This window comes from Saccopteryx bilineata, chromosome 4 (genome assembly GCF_036850765.1).
Source record: "Saccopteryx bilineata isolate mSacBil1 chromosome 4, mSacBil1_pri_phased_curated, whole genome shotgun sequence".
In the NCBI taxonomy this organism is placed as follows: Eukaryota; Metazoa; Chordata; class Mammalia; order Chiroptera; family Emballonuridae; genus Saccopteryx; species Saccopteryx bilineata.
The window spans coordinates 40,527,123-40,539,266 of record NC_089493.1 but is presented as its reverse complement, the minus strand read 5'-3'; the positions used below and the strand labels follow the sequence as shown (position 1 = coordinate 40,539,266).

Below are 12,144 nucleotides of genomic sequence, written 5' to 3'. Positions count from 1 at the left end.
CAAATTCTCTTTAAGAACTAGCACTAGAATTTTCTGTTTTATTAATTGAATGTATATGTGTATTTGTTTTTAGGTATTCAAGTTAAGTAGGCCACCAATCAATGTTTAGAAATATTTTTGTTTTATAGACTTTTAAAAAATGATTATTGCAGTGTAAGCTGCAGTGTTTCTCTCCTGTCTTTTAGAGTGTTGGTTACTGTGTACATTATACTATATATATAAGGAGGGGTGTGCCCCTTCCACATACGCATATATATTTTTTTTCCTTCTTAAAAACAATATATGTTTTCACTGAAACAAGTATATTTACAATTATTTTCACTGAAACAAGTATATTTATAATAGGCATGGCTGTAAAGGTTCTCAAGGCTTCCAAGAGCAAAAAGAAAACCAAAATATTTTCTCAAACTTTTTTCTTCCCAGGGAAGTCGAGACAACATGAGTGTGATATTGATCTGTTTTCCAAATGCACCCAAAGTATCACCAGAAGCAGTGAAGAAGGAGGCAGAGTTGGACAAGTACCTGGAAAGCAGAGTAGAAGGTGGATCATTTAACAAAAAATAAGTAGCTTTATTAAAGAAAAACTTCAACACAGTCAAACTTTAACATTTTAGCTTTTAGATCTTTACATGCTTTTGACATCTAGTGTTTAGTGTACAAAAGTGGGGAAAAGGGCATTTCTGTAGTAGCTGTTTAGATGTTTGTGATTGTTTTTATCACAGTTAACAACCGGTGTGGTCCTGTACATTCTGTTCAGGATACTTTTGTTTAAAAAGGCTCAAGTGTTTGTATGCTTTAAAATCTTTATGAATTCACTGACATGAGTAATTTTATGCCAGGAAAGTCTGATTTGTGGTTTATTTAATTATAAACAGATTATGATGGTTATAATTTGATTACCATCTTTCTCTGTAAAGTTATGTATATGAATTTAAGATCTTTAGGAGTTTTGTTTTTAATTTTTTAATGAAAAACTTGAAGATCACCGCCTGTTTATTAACAACTTTCATGTGCCACAGCTTTAAAATTTTTATTTTAAACTGTTTTAGGCTTTCTTGCCTAAGTCATAAACTGCCTCACCTAGACAACATAGACGTGAATAGAAGACATACTAGGTCGCTCTACCTGACAGAAATGTAAATGCTGAATAAAATCAAGTATAATTGTCAGAATTCTGCAGATTACTTTGAAACAGAAAGATTTTTGTAAGTTTCAAGTGTAATGCCTTTAAATATTTGAAAATATTTAAATGATCTTCAGTACAGCTGCTATTTGGTATAAATATTAAATCTCCCCAAAGCATTCGAATTACTTCATATATGCTATAAGCATGTAAATCATGCAGTTTCTTTAACCTGAGAAACGTGGCGTGCCTATAATAGTGTTAAAATGCATTTTGGGCTCCTAATACCATGAGTTTACACATTAAAGACCTAATAGCATGTAAGCATTGATCTACACACTATTATATCCTGCTGTGCCTGCATTATTAAAATCAATATGCACTTTAATTTTGTTTTCTCCCTTTTTACTGTTTGATACCAATTATAATTGATCTGATATTAGAATTATGATTGGTTTGATTTGCAGTACTACAATATTTAGTAGAGCTGCAATTATGTTTTTATAGTCCTCCCCCACTTGATACTGATATATTTAGGACTGTGTGTATGTACTGTTTAGTATTTCATTCATTGGATATACTATTCAATGAGTTTTTTTCCTCATTATTACCAAGGGTCTTAGAATATTTATATTTTAAATGAATCATTTCAATGTAAGTTATTTATATATAATACAATAAAATATGTAGGATGCTACCAAGTCATAACACTTTGGTTGAAACTGCTGGTTAGTGGAAAAGTATGAAGTCATAGAAAGAATTTGTATTGGGATATGTTGATATTTAATTTATTGGCACTTTAAAGAAACTGGGGCATACGTGTTTTCTTACTGTGTTAAAGAAACAATTTTAAGTACTTTAGTTTTATTTACTATGAAATGGGATCAAGTGTTAGAAATAAATTGCTACTTTTTAGTATGTGCTCTTAAATTTTTGATGCAATTCTAAATAATTACTTTAGATACATAATTTTATGGTACACTACTTAGTTTTATATGCTTATTATTGAGCAAGAATTTCCACCTGAACATTTTACTCAAATTTTTGATATGTTGTAATGTATTTCACTTGTATCATTCAGTTGGAGATTATTATCTCATAAATTAAATATGATATTCTTGACTGAGGTAGATTTGATGGAACTGCAGCTAGAGAATAAATATTACATTAATTAAAACCACTACTCTATTTAAAAACATAGAAAGAATGTAACTGTTTGCATTATAAAAGTCATTACGTCTTAAGTGAAAAACACTACATTTAGCTTCCAAAACAGACATAGAATACCTTTTCTTTTCTTTCTTTAAATATGTGCCTTTAAATTCTGTGACCTACTAAACCTCATTTGTTTTGAATACTTTTGGCTTCTCTGTCTACATTGCAGTAAGGGACAGAGGTTCTCCTATTATCTGTACCCTTCTAGAACTTGACTTTCTTTGGTTTTGAAAAGATCCAGCTCATAATTTAAACCATACCACTTAAGATCAAGGTCCTTCTAAGCCAATTTAAGATTATACTTGTATATACATATTTTTTAAATCTTTGCTAAAGACTGCCCAACCTTTAAACTTGCTAATTTGGAGATAACTGCTAGAACCCCCTCAGACTTGGTGGAGGGAAGTGGGGAGGAGCAGAATGTTTATTATATATGAGTATGTGAAACAGATCTTCTATACTTATATGTTCTAAAATAAAAAGCATTCAGTCTTTTTCCAATTCTAATTAAAATGTATAGTTCAAACACAATTAAAGGAATATTTATTGAAATTCATTTATTTTTATTTTTTAAAAGTAGAAAGAAGCAAGGCTAGTGTAGAATTAATGGTCAGACAGTTTAAATGTATTATCCCATGTGTAATAGGCAATATTAACAGTTTTTAAAGTTTTATATCATTTTTTAAGAATTTGTCTTCTAATTTTCTTCAAAATTAAAATATTCTAATTTATATTTTAACAAAGGAGATGTAAGATACATCAAATATAGACAATTAAAGGTAATGTTTTTTAGACCTAAAGCCATCATTGATTGAACTTATCACCAGTGTTTATTTCTATTATGTCTAGTTATCTATCCAGTAATTGTATTGGCTTAACAGAGACTGTATGTTAAGTGTAATACAGCTATAGATTGTGAAATTGTGCAGTTTAGGTAAACATCAAATCCCTTACTTTTGTACAGCAGATTTCCAGCTTTAGAACCATGTAGAATAAAAATACTAGATGTTAAAGATTACACAATAAAGGAACTTGGCAAACCAAATCTGAGATCCTTGGTTTTTGTTCAGATTTAAGACTGGCTTTTTCTTTTTTCCAAGGCAAAATAAAATAGATGGTGGAATTTGGCCTTAATTCTAAAAGGATAATTTGAGCCATTTAAAGAAATATGGGTAGTATTTTCTGTCTTTTAATATGTCGCTTTAAGAATGAATTTATATTTTGAGATTTGATCAAAGGATGAAGGATCTTCATATGCATTGTTATTTTCAAAAGTACTTAAAAACTGAGAATTAGAATAATTTTCTTGCCCCAGTGGTGACAAAGAAAATAATCTTAGTATAAACATTAAAAAACAAAAAATTAAAACTTGAACATAAAACTTACACAAATACCTTTGGCATCACCTTGCGTTTAAAATAAATATGCAAAACTTCAAGTGAAGACTTCTTGTATTAAAGTGAATATTTTGAAAGTTCTTTAAGTTGCTTGTACATAATTGTTTGTATTCTTTGGTATGAATAATAAAATGCATCTGCATGACAATACTGCAGATTATATCACTATATCCATTTAATAACTGAATGTTTTGAAATTTTGAAATTAATAATTTTAAATGTAGTTTAATTTATCAGTTTTTTTTCTTTTTAAAATTTTTGTCATGATATTTAGACCTTTTTCCATTCTATACATTTATTCAAATAATCAACTAAGGAAAAGTTATTATATATCTATTTATTGCTTAAAGATACTTTAGACAAAAATTGAACTGCGAAATGGTGTTTGAATATATAACCTAACCTGTGCCATGTTACTTATCATTTTGCAAATATAAATTATATGTAAAAATAATTTGCATTAGTATGTAATCAGTAAATTCCCCTATACTTAAAGGTTACTTTTTATTCAGATCTTGAAATTGTTTATCTTTTTAAAAATCTGTGCAGTGTATTTTCAGGGCAAAGTTCAGGAAACATGTTTTCAGTCTCAGGAGAGGTGTTGATCTCAAAAGTAACTATACAGTTGGCATCTTAAAAAGAATATTCTCATTTATACACACGTACTTATGATTATGTAATATATTGATTTTAACATGAAATTTTGTTTTTGCATTTTTATTTTTATTCTTTGCAGTTAATTATGGAAAATATTCTGTGTCATTTTGTGCATCCTTTATCATAAATTTTCAAAGGTCAACTTGATTTTTTTCTTATACTAGTTTAGAAAATCTCAGATGCAGTAAATGCCATCTTTAAAAACCCTAAGTTATCTTTGTTTCAGTTTTTTTTAATTAAATTCAGATAACACTTACAAAAAAAGTACTTCTGATTCCCAGAAATCATAAAGAAGCAGGGGGAAGGCGTCCCTGACTTAGTCCATGTGATGCGCACATTAGCCAGTGAGAACATCCCCAGCCTCCCACCAGGGGGTGAATTGGCAAGCAAGTAAGTTACATTCTGTCTGCATATGCTTATGATTTCAGTACATGAAAACGTTTGGTGTTTGTTGGTTAAATGTATAGTTACCTAATTTCTAAAGTGATATGATTATCTGTATCTTCAGAATATTTAATTTGTGAATCTTTTTTTTTTTTAATATCAGTGATATGTAGTGCTTTTTTAGAATAGGTATCGGAATGGTACTGTTTTTAACTAATTAACTGAAGACTGATATTAGTGGAAGTTTTGGTTATATTGATTTCCTCATTATAGCATAAATGAGATAATATATTGAAAGAATTTGTTTAACTAAAATAAATATAGCACAACAAAATTCTAAGTGTCATTATTATTATATTTTGATCTTGTCAAGCTCTAAATAATTTACTCCAGAGATGAGCATCTTTCTCCTGCATTGGGGCTATTTCTTTACATCTGACTTTTCCCAGGTTTTTAGTTGTTGATTGCTGATAGCTTGGGGTTTGGTGTAAGGTTCAATTTCTTATCTTTTTCTCTTTGCACTTTATTTCATAGGGCTGGGCTTGTCTATTACATATTGAATTTACAGTATTTATAAACTCAAGTGGAGACTTTAAGCCGTTTTATAATTTAAGACTTAAAATACTTTTACCTTAGATAGTCGTAAAATTGACCTACAAAGATATATTGAGTAATATCTTTGATTCTGCACTGTGGTCTGTAAATGTAGCCATGTTCTTTATAATCTTTCACTGAATAGTAATTATAAGGCTTTCTGTTTGAAGCTTTTGTATATTGGAAACCTTTTCTTCCAATATGACCTTCTATAAAGTTATTGTTTATAAAATTATTTCAGATCAGTTTTGGAAGTAGGGCAGCTATAACTTAAATGCCATTACAGATTTTTTTTTTAACAAAATATGATTCAAAAACTAATTCCTAGACTTGTCAGAAAAATGTTTCACATTTCAGTTTTAATCTGTTTTAAAAGAGCATTATAAAACTTACAAACTTAAATCTAAAAAATATATAAATTACTATAACAGAAGTTGAGGTTATTTCTACTTCAAAATTAACATTGAACTCTTAACCAGAATAAATTGGTATTACATTTTAAGAACTGCATTGTCATTGCTGAGTCTTAACCACTTAAGCCAGTTCAAATAGAAATAGTCCATATAGGCTGTTTTTTTTTTAATCATGAATTTTAGTCTTCTGTTAATTGTGTTGATGGAATGTTACATTTTACAGTAAAATTACCTCTACTTTAACTGTGGGCCCTAAGTATCTTAAACTGAGGCTCACTTATTGACAGTAAGAAATAGAACTAAAATAATTTCCAAATGTAAGGTCATCTGCCATTTTAATGAACATCTGGCTATGAGTTATTAAACAATTTTGTACTCTGAAGAAGAATTAATTTTCTTCATTTTTTAAAATTTAGGCGGAATGTAATTGAAGCCGTTTACAATAGACTGAATCCTTACAAAAACGATGACACTGTAAGTAGCATTTCAGTTCCCTCTGCTTTCCCTTCCCCGCCACTCTAAATGCATATCCTTCCTACCTGTTTTTGCAGAACTGTTCACTGCACCCATTCTCTTACACACACCCTGACTGATTGCTCTGAACTCTGCCTGCACCACAGTTCTAGTGATTGAGGACATAATCATGGTGAGTGGCCACCTCTCTCAAAAAAGAAGAAAGTCCCTTTGAATTTTCGTGGGATTTTTAAGCCTCTACCAGCAGCAATCACCTTCAGAAGGTTTGCCTCCACTAAGCTTCTTTTTTTTTTAAGTTAGGAAGAATATCTCTACTTAGAATCTTGAATTATTCTGAGTTTGTAAGCACCTGCAACAGAACTTCAGAATGCCCATCTTCACTAAATAGTTTTTATGCTTGAAAATACCTTTGCCAGAAACCCTGAAGTATATACTTTATTTAAGTATCAGAATAGAAATTCTGTTTATAAATAAATAGTAGAATGACATTCTTCAATTAAGTTTCCTGTTACTATTGTGTTGTATTGTTGTACAGAGTAGTAAGTTCAGATTATTTGGGAAAGCTCTGAAATATTTTATATATTACATTACAAAGCCACCTCCAAACTCATAGTACTTGAGGTCTTAATCTCTTATGCAATAAATGTTTATAAATATAGTGTTCTAATAAAATAAATTGGGTTTATTGAAGAAAAATAAAAATTTTTAGTAGTTTTATTGGCTTAGAAATACATTAGGTCAACCTCATGACATATTTCAAGTAGTATTTTGTTCCAGAACAAAACAAAGGGTTAACAGGGTTTTGTTTTGTTTTTTTTTTGAAAGATTAAATACTGATATTTCATATACATACATGCACATACATACTTTAAAAAATATTTATATTCTGAAAGTCAGCTTGACAAAACCTATCTTCCTGCATTATCCAGCCAGTGATGTATTGTGGCCCCTCTAAGCTGTAACTTAGTTTTGTTTTGCTTTGTTTCCTTTTATAAAGGACTCTACATCAACTGATGATATGTGGTAAGACTGCTCATCTGTCCATGGAATTGACCTTCACACCCAAAGGAGATAAATATCCATCCTCGACTTTAAAGAAGGGCATATGACATGGGTGAGAGTGATTACATCAGAGAACTTCAGCAGTACAACAGCTAGCCCAGAACTGATTTTTCTTTTTTGTAAATTTGACTTATGTAAACATGATTTCAAACCATAATTCATGTTGTAAATCAGACTCCAGCAATTTTTGTTGTATGATTTTGTTTTTTGTAAAGTGTAATTGTCCTTGTACAAAATGCTCATATTTAATTATGAACTGCTTTTAAATCACTATCAAAGTTACAAGAAATGTTTGGCTTGTGTGATACAACAGATGTATAGACCTTTCAAGTCATGTTGTGAGTGGACTTGGGGTTGGGACAGGGAGAGCAGCAGCCATGTCAGCTAGATGCTCAAATGTGCACATGATTATGGAGAAAAATTCGAAAAATCTCGTAAAGCCGAACATCCAGGGAGTTAATTGGAAACTATCTTAATGTTCTTGGCAGCGGGATTTGCATTGTTGATAAAGCTGGTCCCTTCATTTAACTGTCTTTTAGGTTCTCTACTTGTTGCCATGAGTATTGCAGGTTATACAGTATATTCATAAGAATATCAGTCTTGGGGCTGTAATGCCTTGATTCTTCGCACCTCTTTACAAGTCCTCACATTTAATTATTGATAAGCAGCAGCTTCCTACATACAGTAGGAGACTGCCACATCTTTGCTATCATGATTGGCTGGGCCTGCTGCTGTTCCTAGTAAGATATTCTGAATTCCATTTTATCAATAAAGCTTGATTTAACAAACAAGAAATTTAATCATGTATGTGTAATTCCTCCTTTACCTTCCCTTTTAAAACACCATGCCCTGTAAATGAGAAGTTTCTCATGAGGAAAGATGTTAGTCTCTTTTAATTGGAAAATCCTGTTACTCAAGGCATAGATGGAACTATTTCCCTTCCATTAGCAAAACTAAAAGATTTAAGTCTCTGTTGTTCCTTAATCTATTTTTTAAATGGGTTTCTTTCTGGCTGCTTATTTTTCATTAAGATATGTATCAGCTCAAATTTGCCTACTGTTTAATTAAAATGTCAGAGCTTTACAATCTAACAACACTATGGTAGGTGTGTGTGTGTGTATGTTTGTGAGTGTGTGTTTGCCTGTGATTTTTAATTGGCCAATGTCTTTAGAATCCAAGTAGTTAAGATGTATTTGTGATTCGAAATACAGCATGTTGATAATATTTAGTTGTTGGCCTTTAAAAATAACTTTCAAAGTTTAAAGAACTGTAGATATAAAAATAACCTAATTTAATTTAGGCTTAAATTCCTCTGGTTAAGCATGTGAAAGTAAGTTTTAAAATATGTCACATGGAAAGACTACTGTTCTGTGCCCTTCTGTATTTCTATCTTTAGGGTGAGTATTGTATTTATCACTATGTAATTTAGTCATTCAGTAGGCAGGTTCCCCACTAGAAAATAATTAAAATTCAGCATTTGAATACAAAATCAAAACTTGGTATATAAAAGGTAATATAATCAGTTTTGTTATATTTGTTTTTTCCATAACTTGGAAATATACATATTTGTATATATAGCCTTAAAACTAATGTAAAGTTAGGGGAATAGTGGAAAAAGTAATGTGAAATGTCTCAGATTTAAGTAGTTACATACCAGCAAAATCTTTTCATTATCCCTCTTATTTGTGAGGTGATTAAATGTAACTTAATTGTATTTAATTTATATCTTAATCTAGCATGAATTAAGAAAAACTATTTATATTTAGAAATTCATAACAGTTGAAATTACAGAACCAATTCCCTACTTACAAATAAATGTTTAATGTCTAAATCTGTGGTAGAGTGCGAACTATGATACTGTTTTAAGTTATGGCTTTGCGAGCATCTAAATGTGCATTTAATGAATAGCAGTACTTTTAGTATGTATAGATTGATTACCAGACACATACTGACTGGTACTGAAAACTAAGTCTCTATTACAAGAAGCCAGATCCTTAATTTTTTAAGTAGACTCAAGTTTTTAGTTCTGGAAATTTCAAAACCTTGAATTAGATTTTGAAATGCAAAATCTTAAATCACAAGTAAAATATATGATAAAAAGCTATATTTTAAACCATAATAGCATATATAGAGCCTTTTTAAATTTGATAGCCTTTAAAAAAGAAAATTGTTCCTCTGTTAAAATTACTGGTACTGAAATTAGGCTTGGAAGTGAGAGAAAACTGTATTGTGATTTAAAAAGACTAAATCTTTTCCACATGAGTTAGCATTACCATATTAGATATAGTTTTTCATTATAAAAATACAGGAAGGAAGTATACATTGTAACAGCAGACTGTGTGTTCTTCATTCCTGGGGGTAATGGTGGTGTTAGAGAACCAACCACACTTTTAAAAGGCACTTTTGCACCTCTATTGTGCACTTCATTTTGTACCACTTAAATTCTTGACCTCCCACCCCCTTTTGTGTGCTAATTAGCATCTCAGGGCAATGCCTCAAAACTTTTTGATGTGTTGTATGTTATTTTCTTTGGCAGGAAAAAGTCCATGTGTAATGATAATATACTATTCAAAATGTACTTTAATTTAAATGTTTTAATAGGATGAACCCACTTTGCTGAATTTAGTAGGAAATACATTTTGTATAGCAAACTCTTGTTACCCTAACATTAAAGAATTTCACTGATCTCTTATTTTAGCAAGGTAAATTCTTGATTTCTACTTTCTTAGGGAATATACTTTTACAGATAACAGAACAGTTCTCAATATTAGCGTTAACTTTTAAAAATCCAAGAGGTATTTTTCTTAGCTTTAGAACTATTTTAAACATTTTTTAATTATGAAGCACTAACTTGTTTCTAGAGTACTATGCAATTAGTGTACTGCTTCAGCCACTTAATAACATTGAGAAATTTGGATCAAAGGATAAATCGAGTCTGATTCAAATAATCTGAATTAGTGATCATCCATTTGACCATATTAATCCAGCTTATAACTGAGCTTTTCCACAAATGTATTGAGTAGTTATCTGCAAAAACACTGTTCTAGGCAAAGCCCCTTGGACTATAAAGAAATGAGGAAATAGATCCTTGCCTTCAAGGAGTTTACATTTGAGTAGACTTTATAATCTAATGTATGTAATAATATAACTCATCCAAAAAAATTTTTGTTCACCTATCAGATAATTTCCTGAACAAGGCAGGTCTCAGCCCTAAAGAGCTGATTTGTATTTCCTTTATTCACTTGAAAATCTGTTTAGTTCCTCCACAAAGTTAAAAAAAAATTTTTTCTCATTCAAAAGAAAGTTTTGCTCAGCATAGGAATAAAGTTGGACTGATGAAGCACATGTCTTTTCAGTATGCTTGATCGCCTTTACCAAATGGGCTTTGCTCCTGCTGAGAGCAAGTCAGAAAAATAGGTCATGCATTTCTTAAAATTCTGTAACACTAGAAATTTTGGTGGATTTTGAGTTTAAGGCATTTTTAAATATATATAAATAATTTCACTGCCTATTTTTACTGGACAAATTCATATGAGAATACAGTTTGTGATTTTTGAAAGAAATGATTACATTGGTTAAGGGTTTTCTCTTTGTTTTAATTTTGAATTTCATGATGTGTATACTTTTTATTCATAAAATTTGAGAGGTTTAAGCCTTTTAAAATTTTGATTCCTGTTTGTACAGTATTATGTTAGGATTTGGTGTTAGAAAATATTTTATAAATATTTCAGTATATAAATGTCACTCATTGGAGGTTTCTCTTGGAAGGAAACTTAAAAGACTTTGTTTCATACACCTTCGCTTGCACATCCAGCTGGTGAAGTGGCCATTTTTTAATTGAGTCATCTGGTCTTTAATTAGTTGGAGCTTTGGGGAGGGGTTTGTTTGTTTGTTTAGGATTTAGGGAGACTATAATTTAAAATTTTAGAAGTCTAATTTTACTTTATTTCTTTCAATAATGTGCCGTGAGTTTTGTTTTGTATTGTATGTTTTAAATTAAACATTACTTCAGAATATGCTTGATATAAGAATACATTTTCTAAATGTTATGAATATAAATCTGTATTTTTGTTGGTCAGAATAATGTGTCATTAAGTATTAGTTATTACTGACAGTCAGAATGCCATATGCAGAAGTGACAAGAGGCATTAGGCTCCACTTCATGGTCAAAGGCACATTTTCACTTTTGTTCACGTCAACTCAGCTTATTTCCCTCTTACCTGCTTAAGAACTCATGGCGTCCTATCTCATCTTTTCCTGATCATATATATTATCTGCAGGTAGGAGTGTGCCAGTTAGAAGAACCTAAATATATTGAAACTGTAGTTGAAAACTTACACTTTTATTAAGTGGGGGGGGGGGATGCGGGGGTGTTTAAATTGCTCTAACAACAAAATGACTTTTTTTTTTTTTGCCTTGATCTTGAATGAAATGTTGCTTCATTTCCTGTACTGGTGTTTTCTCTTTTTCAGATTGACACAGGCCCATTCCTTTTTCTTTTTCTTTTTTTAAGCAAGAAAACTTAATTTATTACCTCACCAAGGCCAATTAATACTTGTAAAACTGGGCCAAAATTAAGAAAACTTGGGAGATGAAGGAATGGGGATATGCCAGTGAGGATGACAGAGGAGGATTACTCTTAATTGTTTTTAAAGTTACAGGAAGGTCTTCCTTAGACCCAGCTGCATATTATTAAGAACTGTTGCATCACATAAACCAGTAAGAACCAGCCTTTCCTACTTCAGATAATTTGATTTTTCTACCAGGGAAAGGGAAAGAATGATAAAAATTATTGCTCCTTCAACACAGAAACAACTGAGAAAAA

The 12,144-nt window shown here is 30.7% G+C and overlaps 1 protein-coding gene across 7 annotated transcripts in view; it reads left to right on the top strand.

The window, feature by feature from the left end:
* The window catches only part of PPM1A (protein phosphatase, Mg2+/Mn2+ dependent 1A), a 40,286-nt gene extending 32,953 nt beyond the window's left edge, over window positions 1-7,333 (top strand). For 6 of the 7 annotated variants that reach the window (XR_010731362.1, XR_010731361.1, XR_010731360.1 and 3 more), the window contains 5 exons: window positions 424-541; window positions 4,674-4,782; window positions 6,200-6,257; window positions 6,335-6,429; window positions 7,255-7,333. Coding sequence is in view for 1 of the 7 variants with exons in the window: in XM_066277398.1 (XP_066133495.1) it covers window positions 424-541; window positions 4,674-4,782; window positions 6,200-6,257; window positions 7,255-7,284 (315 nt within the window). In the remaining 6 variants the exon portion in view is untranslated. The remainder of the gene's footprint in view (window positions 1-423; window positions 542-4,673; window positions 4,783-6,199; window positions 6,258-6,334; window positions 6,430-7,254) is intronic. The other variant, XM_066277398.1, reaches the window with a different exon arrangement.
* The last annotated feature ends 4,811 nt before the right edge of the window (window positions 7,334-12,144 follow it).